General features: G+C 38.9%; 1 protein-coding gene across 1 annotated transcript; it reads right to left on the reverse strand.

The window, feature by feature from the left end:
* Positions 1-607: 607 nt before the first annotated feature.
* Positions 608-8969, reverse strand: LOC143152184 (uncharacterized). Its single transcript, XM_076322014.1, has 11 exons — positions 8697-8969; positions 8477-8628; positions 5418-5640; positions 4537-4821; positions 4155-4428; positions 3639-3840; positions 3204-3388; positions 2698-2899; positions 2083-2301; positions 1489-1737; positions 608-955 (listed from the first exon to the last, which is right to left on the reverse strand). The coding sequence occupies exons 2-11, from the start codon at positions 8490-8492 to the stop codon at positions 753-755; spliced, it is 2058 nt and encodes a 685-aa protein (XP_076178129.1). The 5' UTR covers positions 8493-8628; positions 8697-8969; the 3' UTR covers positions 608-752.
* Positions 8970-9260: the final 291 nt, after the last annotated feature.

Raw genomic sequence — 9260 nt, forward strand, 5'->3', positions numbered from 1 at the left:
ATAGATACCGGAGAACCGATCGTGTTACACACAGCAATAACACACACCCGTTAGGTGGAAAAAATCGTAACACACTGCCAATTTAATGCTAAATTAAACGCACCGGGACAAGTGTCGGTAAATTTCCGCGGCCGCGTGGCAGCGCTCACTATTTATAGTCCGTGCTTAACGTAAATCAACGATAAACTATCCACTTATACTCGATCTGTCAAGCCTGATTTATGCCCATCCCCCTCTTCACGACCCATAAACATTCACGACACTCAATCTTCGGCGAAGTAATCTAAAATCAGGAGATCGAGTCCGAGCCCAAACAGACCAGAGCTCTGGCTACGAGCTCGATAACATCTGCTAACTTAGCTCTTATCGCGGTAACCGAGAAACTTGGCAATAATAAAAGCAATTTGGATCGCGTTCTTCCAAGTGGCTCGATTTCGCGACGTTTTTGCAACAAATTGTGCGTTTCTATTCAAATTTTAAACATCAGGGAGAGCCTTCGAACGACGACCACCTAATGGTAAATCGTTACGAGGGATGATAAATTCTTTTTCCGGAAGTTGAGGGCGTGCAAGTATACTTCGTGGGGTTACCTCGGTTTCGTCTCGTTTTATTAAAATTTTACTAAAAATCTTACTTATCACTAAGTACAATTGTCACCTATTGTTCTCCGTTCGATTTGCTTCTTTATTCTACGAAATTAGCAAAGCTTCATGGAAGTTTAACTTTAGATTTTAACTTTACATTGTAAATGTCTATAAAAATTTTAAAATATCCGACAAGTGTATACTTCGTGAGGGGTTAAGCCTATGTTTATGCCTCAGTTTTGGGAAGTAATTTCCGCATTTGGGGAATCCGTCCGGCACAGGTGGCAAATCTTTTTGCTCTCCAATATTGAAAAGCATTACCATACCTATCTCCTGGTGGTACACGAAGTGGCAGTGGAACATCCAGTATCCTTGATAATTAAAAATTTCGATGAAACATTACCGGTAGTAAGATACACCTGTATAATGTCGATGAAAAAACTGTTGCATTCAATTGCAACGAATTAAAGCAATTACGTTCAGTACCGAATCTAAGCACACGTATAATATATGCCTGTAGTACATTAAGAATAGCGATGGAATTCAAATTCTAAAAGAGTATTTATAAATACATCTACAAATCGATGTAATCTGTAAAATTGAAAGGAAAGAGATATACCGAGTATACATTACTAGAAAATTTACGAAATTTAATTCCAAGCAACTTTAATACCAGTATTGTCGATTATCCATTTGTTGAAACGATCGATTTCGAATAAAACTCATAAGATCGGTAACGTTCCTCTAAAACATTTCCACCCAACGAATTAAATCGTTTGGCACATTGAAACAATTTTAATTAATATTTTAGAATTCTATTTTCTCCTTTTTATTCTACTTTTTCCCTTTCTATTCAACTTTACCGATACTCGATTACGAACTTCGTAAAACGCATGCAACGTACCTGGATTGTTCGCGAAGAATCTGAATATGACGTAACCATTGTTCGGTAAAGCAATGGTATCTTTGTTAGGAGGTGACTTGAAATTTCGAACTAGACGGTTGTCGTTGTCAAGTTGTTTCAAATATTCTATAGATATTTGCCTACGAGGGTCAGTTTTGGATGTATTAGGTCCGAATGGTTGGCCCATACTTAAAACAGTATACACGTATCCATGAAGATGGAAGGGGTGATTCACAGACTGTAAATGCGCTGAAATTATAATGCAACACGCTTATTTATTATTCGTTGGTAAATCCAATATTAATCTCATATTGGATGCATCGAAGAAAACGTTTCGTTTGAAATACTAATATTTTTGGTAAAAGTAACGAACATATTCGATTTTAAGCGCGTATTATATTTTATTATTCCGAGAGTGAACGATTCGAAGTCCAAAAAGTTTAAATGTTTCTTTCGTTCGAAGACGATGGTAAAATTTACGGCTTAATTTACCAACGAAGGCTCGTGTTTCTAATTCGTCGCTCGAGCTACTTGTAGACGTCAATTTGTTAACGTACCTTTATCAATTAATGCGTGTTGGGTTCGATTACTTACACTGGTCGACCAATATGACTTCCACGACAGAGTTCAATGGAATCTTTTCCATATTCGTACATATGCAAGCAGCGTTCCCGTTACACTCTGATGGTTTGTCCCTAGAATTGCAGAATTGATTCTTCGGGAGGTCGGCTAGCTGAGAAATCGGCGGAGAAGACGGGAACGAGTAGGTTATATTGTTTATGGTTCCCGAAATGGCCAATCCAGTATTCGGCACTGTTGCAGAAATGAAAATTGAACGTGTAAATTCTTAATAGAACGTTAAATTTGTCTATGATCAATTTCTAAGTATAACTTTATAAGTATCAGTGTACCAATTAATAAAATAAACAGTGGTACATTCAATTTATATAGTAATAGTTTTTATATAGCTATAAATTATATTTAATGTATTAAGTGAATCTTATTACTTAATACACGGTGAAAGAATTACACACATAGTCGAAAGAAGAAAGAAATGTTACGTAAAGTTTGCAAATAAATGTTTCGTTAGAGGATTACAAACAAATATTTCACGCTCAAAGTATCTAAAACGAAACGTTTACCTCCAAACTTTATATAAAATTTTTCTCTAAATTTTAAAACACCTTGTACATCTTAACACTGTCTCACCCAAAAAATCGAGGTACTTGTTAGGCATGTATAACTCCTCGACCGAGTAATTGTGGAATCCTATGCCCAAATACAATTGTACGTCCGCTTTTCGTTTGAAAATTTCTTTGTTAAGATGATTCCCGTGCGCGTGCCTCAATTGGTTAATGCAAATGGCGTTACGCTGTGGATATCTGCAGTCACCAGTTGTTGGATTTAAAACCTAAAGTTGCGGGAAAATTCTCTGTCTTATTATCGTAACTTGTAACACGTATACTGAAATATCTTTTAGAAAAACGATTGTCGGATGGTCCACAATCTACGTGTTTTGTTTTAAACATGCAAAATAACAATTTTGGTATCCTTAATTCCTTTTCACGATACGCGCTCTTCTTGAACGGACTGTGAATTTTTTCATGTGGTAATAAAAAATGAAGTCGACGAACTACTATCCGAAGTTACTTGAGCGTACAATTCAATCCACACGTTATACCGATTGTCTCACAGAACTCAAGTATTATACTTACAACTCCCGTGGGAAGTCCATTTTGGTAGGTAGGTTCTTCTGTTATCCGCCTAATAGGATTATCCAGGTATTCCAGTAAAGCTAGTTGCTGGATAGTTCGATTCGTGCAAGAACCAAGTGCACGAAGTTGTAACCAGTAGACACCAGGAGGTTGATTGGTATGTATGACAAAATCGAATCGTTCCGCTACGAAGAAGAAGAAAAACGTAAATTTTTTTAACGCAAATATTAATTTTTTTACCCTGAAAGATTACATTTGTAATTTGAACGAAAGAATTTAGCTAGGCGATTGAGTAGCTCAATTGAGAATAAAAGTAAACTACGAACGATCGATTATGTTCCTCTCGTATACCGAAGGAATGTAACGACAAGAAGGACGACATAAGTGTATAACTACGTATTGCTTGATTTCGTTTGAATTTTGAAATCAATGTACCTGGAAACGAAATGATAGAAGTTACCATAACAGGTTGCAGCGATTGGCCATCGGTCGCAATGACAATTAGATCATGGTTTTCGATAGTTAACATACTCGGGCAAATGGCGCAGAAAGAGTTAATTAAACGAAAACGATATCGTTTGTTAGCTTCCACCGTGATGATTTCCAATGGCGAATTTGTTGTTTTGCCTTTAGAATCCTAAAATATAATTACGAGGAGTTCCGTAAAATTCGATCCTTTCGCTCTCAGGTTGAAGAGACTTTGGAATTCGAGGAAAATTTCTTTCGTCGAAATATCCCCGACTTTCGCGATTACGTCCACAATGTTTACTAGGGTTACGGTTAAGAGAATTATACAAATTTCTTTTAAAGTATCTTCGACTTTCTCGACGCATCTGTAATATTCACCGGGTTACGATTAACAAGTTTATAAAAATTTCTTTCGTCAAAGTACGACTTTTTCAACGTATCCGCAATATTCACCAGAGTTACAATTAACGAAACCATACTTACCCTGGTTCGCCCTTTTCCATTGATAAGCAACGAATTGGCACTCTGTCCAGTTACACCAGTTTCGCGACCCGGATATCGTTCCGTGGATTCTTCGTTCATCCAATCGTTGATAACTATAATATGATTCGATAGATCGAAATCGTAAAGATCCGTATTGGGTTCGGTTTCTATTGGCTCTCGTATGATTAAGCTGCCGAAGATACCGTCCATTTTGTGCAGTCCTGTATGAGCGTGCCAGAAATGGGTACCAGAATTGCCGGCGGCAAACTGATACCTGCGAAAAATATAATCTTTTTGCCCGAGTGTTTCCTCGAAATATTTTTTACCGTCGAAATACATTGTTCTTGATCGAAATTTATTCGTCCGATCGAACCTCGGTTACCTGAAGCTATTTTGAAACATGATTGGACACTGTGTTACTAATGGCACTCCGTCGAAATATTGTGTACCCTTTTGGAATATCCCGTGCCAGTGGATCGTCACCCCGCATTCTTTTATTTTATTTTGAACATCGACCACGATTTCATCGCCCAGGCACACTTGTATACTCGGTCCTGGAATCATTCTGTTCACCGTTAAAGCCATACGTTGCACTCCGTCGCCAGGTACGCACTGACAGTTGGCGCAGATTTGATTGGTAGAGTCGGGGAGGCACGTGCTGCACGCTCTGAAAACAGGTAATAAAATTGTAATTTCGATTGTATTCCTGGGAACATCGAAACGAAACCGGCGAGACACACTGTTCTATCGCGAGCTGCCAGGCATTGAAGTCTCCAAACCGGTTGCGAGCTAGGAACGACGTGGGTTTATTAAAAAGCTCTTAACATTTTCCAGCCCTCGTATTATAACCAACTGACGAACACGTATTCTTCTATTTGAAAAATAGAATTGGAAACACTTTGAATTTTTTTTATTTACGTGTTTCTAACAGAGAACCCGTGCAAAGTGTAATGCTTGAATTTGAACCAAATTTTGTATCCAATCAAAATGAACGACACTTGAAAAGAACACTGTGATCGTCAAATTGTATTTACGATCATTTATTCAATAATTATTTCACGATGTACGAGATGTTTTAACGACAAATACTATGCTATATTACTATAAAATCTAACGTAAAGTTAGCGTAAAGGAGTAAAGGTCCCAAACTTTGGTTTATGAGACGACGTAGACACTACGTTAAGTAATGCATCTATGCGAAATAATTTTCAATTACTGATAATTGTAAGGTTTGTGAAATAAAAGTTTACCGAATACACTTACTTGCCATTAACCGGGTAACGTTCAATCACGAATTTATAATAACAAGTTTTCGGCTCTTCCCCTTGCCTGCATGTACGAGCGCACTCACTGGCACTGGATAGGTAAGAATGCTCTTGAAGCATATCATTATCACAATTCTCCTGGTTGATATATGGTATACCACTAACTCCAGGTACATAACCAGCTACTATGTTGGGATTCCAGCATTCTTCTTCGGTTGAAACTACATAGAAAACGTGTTATTTGTTATATTTTTTTATCGAAATATGTAGCAATTATACAGCACTTAAAATTAAACTCAGTCAAACAGATCGATTGCTTTCTTTATAATTAACTCGCTGATACACGGCAGTCTTATTATATATAATTAATATGTCGTATTTCATACTTAATTGTAATGTATAATAAAATAGTATAAATAATTGTGAAAAATATAATAGAATTTATATCATTGTGCAAAAAACATCAATTACAGAATTGTTTCAATCTCAAATTTCGCACCGAAAGTAACGAGCATAAAGCAAAAAAGTATTCCCCGAATGATGCACATCACAGTGAAACTGATGAACAGATACTACATTAAATTCTGATTTTGTTCTTATATATACCAAACATATACCGTATCTGGACTATTCTTTTCACAAGAAAAAGAAAATACACAAAATTTACTTGAAAACGCTCCAACGCATTACTTATCTATAGCGTATGTTATTGCAGCTGAGTATATCCAATATACATTGTATATGTCTTATTACTGCAATGTTCGTAGTTTAAACAATTCACTGTTAATTTATAATCATAATAGGGAAAAAGTTTTCATAAAAATATTATCGTTACTGCACTTAATAGCTTAATAATTCGTTATCTACAATTCATCGTTACAAAATTCAATTTACGTTTACTTCAAAAATTGCTATTGTCGGTTACAATATTTCACCGTATTACTTTACCCAACATTTCAAGGAACATTCTGTTGTCGCAAAATTTCGACGAAAATATTATTTGAAAACATTTTTACTGCGAAGTGTGTAAAGAAAAAACACTATCGTTTTTACAGTTATGAAACATCGTTTAAGAATACCTCGCATCGAAGAGCGTATTCTAATTCGACTCAAACTCAATCTCGTTCCTCGGCATCCTTTTGCTCGTGATTTTGGTACAAGTGTCCCCAATTTATTCGATACAAACATATCAAAACAACGAAGACGCGAGCTCTTTCACCGTGTTGTTATCGAGTGTACTCCAAACCGGCGATAAACAGATCGATTGCAACAATAATCGTGCCCTGTTTCGTTTAAAATATAACCAGACGGTAAGTACGTCATTGGAAAGCAAAATAAGTGTGCTACGTGTTCCGAAAAAATAAATAAAAGTTCCGAAATGCAAAGAGGAAAACAATACGAGGAACGAGGAACAGGAGGTGAAAGGTGTTCGTAGCCAACAACTAGAATCGAAAACGCAGAGATCTCGAATTTTCTTATCTCGCGCGATTCGTATCGCGAAAGATCGTGGATGGAAGGGGGGAGGGGGTTCCATGAATCGCTACGGTGCCCCATTACCTCTCGCCCGCGAAGAAAAGGGCGAGCCTCCGTCTCTCCCTGCGATCGATCTCTCTCCGCGCGCAATTTCATCGTTCCCGTTGATCAAACGTGACTACGCGCGTGCAATCCTCGCGCGCGGACGGATCGACACGTAGGCGTAGACTCGCCGCGGAAAAGGAAAGGGAATCGCGACGGGGCCACTTCTCGAGGATCTCCTTCGCCGGCCGAATAGATGGAACGCATTATTCACCGTCGCGGGCCACGCAGCCCAGCCGTGATTCTAACGGCGGTAATATGCTCCGACGGCTCGGTACATCCGCGCCGCCTTGCATCGATCTCGGTCCCCCGATGCATCGACGAAGCGACGAAATAGTAAATCAACGGGAGATCGCGTAGAGACTCAGGCTAGAACCCTAGAGAACTCGCACGAGAGGGTGGATGACATCGACGAAACCACGACTGACGTTAGAATTACCGAAGGGGTCAATTCGATTTGTTTCGAAACGAAGTTTTAATATTACTCAATTATCAACCGTGTATTTGCTTACAATATTCCTGGACAATTGTCAAGATGGACGACTAATGGTACTGGTAAATTACTTTGAGTTTTTTTTATCTAGGGTCCGAGATATGCACGCGATCTGATATAAATGGTATTAGGTTTAAAACTTCGGTAATTTTAGTTTAACGGTTAACGCGTTAAGCGCCATGTCACCGGTGACTGATATACTTTCTGAGGGTAGAGGGTTGAACGTCTTTTTATACCATTTTATGAATCTTCGTTACGGATCGTTCTAAGCGCTCATACTATATACCAATTGTTTATAATCCATTAAAATTTTTATTTTGAAATTTACATTTTTCTTCTACCGTTTGTATTTATATGTGACTTTCGTCCGTTTAACGAGACGAATGTAATATCGAAATTCATTCTCTTCGGTGCTTTCTAATTTCATCATTCTCTATACAGAATACTTAAGTTAGCGTTAATAGAACGCGTTAATTTTGTAAAGTTAGCGTTAATAGAACGGCCGCGTATGAGTCGCGGTCGTATTTAAATCGTTCTTCCGTAGATCGTTATTTACGACGTATCTCCAGGGAACCGCTTAACGTTAAAACTTCGCGTCATCGTAATTTATCGATGGTCCTTGTGCGCGTTTCCTCGATGATGTCGCGACCGCGCCACGGGGGACGGATAATTACAAAATTATAGAATTTATTCGTTTTAACATTCTTTTCGCCGGATTATTTTGGCTGTGTTCGCGGAAATGTTTAACGTGATTTAATATTTAACGGTGATCCAGCCGGAGAATGTATAATCTTTCTATGATTGATTCGCGAGGAAGATTGAATAGAAAACGCATACTTTAAGCGAATGTTTCGTGATTTGCAATAAGAAAGTAGTATACTGTATATTGTTATCACCAATTACCGATTGTAATTCGAATTTAAATTCTCAAACACTACTGTGGTCGAAATCCCTAGAAATCCATACAAAAATTCTCTCTCTAAACTTACCTTGTACTTCATTCATGGTGAAAATATTCGTTTCAATCCAACGTAGAATATCTCTGTGAAAACTTCGCAAAAATCTCCATCGTTCTCTGGTTTCTGATATCCACGGGACAAAATGTTCCTTTCCGAGCTCACCACGTTGCAACGAAAATCCACTGGAGAAAAAAGAATCTCTTTTCAAACTCGTCGTACCTTCTCTTCGCCTTGAAGGAAAAAATGGTACCGTTCATCTCCATTGATCCGCGAACCCGTAATTAACCGACTGGTACCGCTCCGGAATGAATACGTCACTATCCAGAACCCCTTGGAGAAACATCGTATCCGTGGTGGGACCGCTCCCCGTACCGTTAATCCTCCCTACTTTATTCGAAACGATGCGTCCGCCAGGATGTAAGCGGCTTATAAAGCATGCGCTCATTTTCGAACCATTCGATATCGCGGTTTATATTGCTAATTAAGTAATTGAGGGTTAAGGGGGATCGGTCGAGGATAACTGCTCGCCGAGAGTTGCATCGCGATAATCTCTCTGGAACGCTTCCTGGTTCGGCGCCGGTCGAGCCGGGCTCGAGCGAGTACGAGGACTGCACGCGCGTCTGCGCGCTCGCGCGAGGAGAAACGAAGGCGAAACGTGACATCGTCCGGCTTACGGGCTTTGGGAATTACGAGCCGCTGGATATACCCCCACCCCGTTCGATACACGGTACGCTACCCCCACCCCGTCTCTTACTCGGTGGCACCGCCAACGGGGGTTTTCCGCTCGGTTAGATTTACGCATCGGTAATTACTT

Source organism: Ptiloglossa arizonensis, chromosome 10 (assembly GCF_051014685.1).
Source record: "Ptiloglossa arizonensis isolate GNS036 chromosome 10, iyPtiAriz1_principal, whole genome shotgun sequence".
Lineage (NCBI taxonomy): Eukaryota > Metazoa > Arthropoda > Insecta > Hymenoptera > Colletidae > Ptiloglossa > Ptiloglossa arizonensis.

Coding starts and splice junctions, on each gene's coding strand:
- LOC143152184 (XM_076322014.1), bottom strand. Junction 4,822..5,417: donor CGTTACCCGGTTAATGGCAA/GTAAGTGTATTC, acceptor ACCTGTTTTCAG/AGCGTGCAGCACGTGCCTCC. Junction 3,841..4,154: donor ATGGAAAAGGGCGAACCAGG/GTAAGTATGGTT, acceptor ATTATATTTTAG/GATTCTAAAGGCAAAACAAC.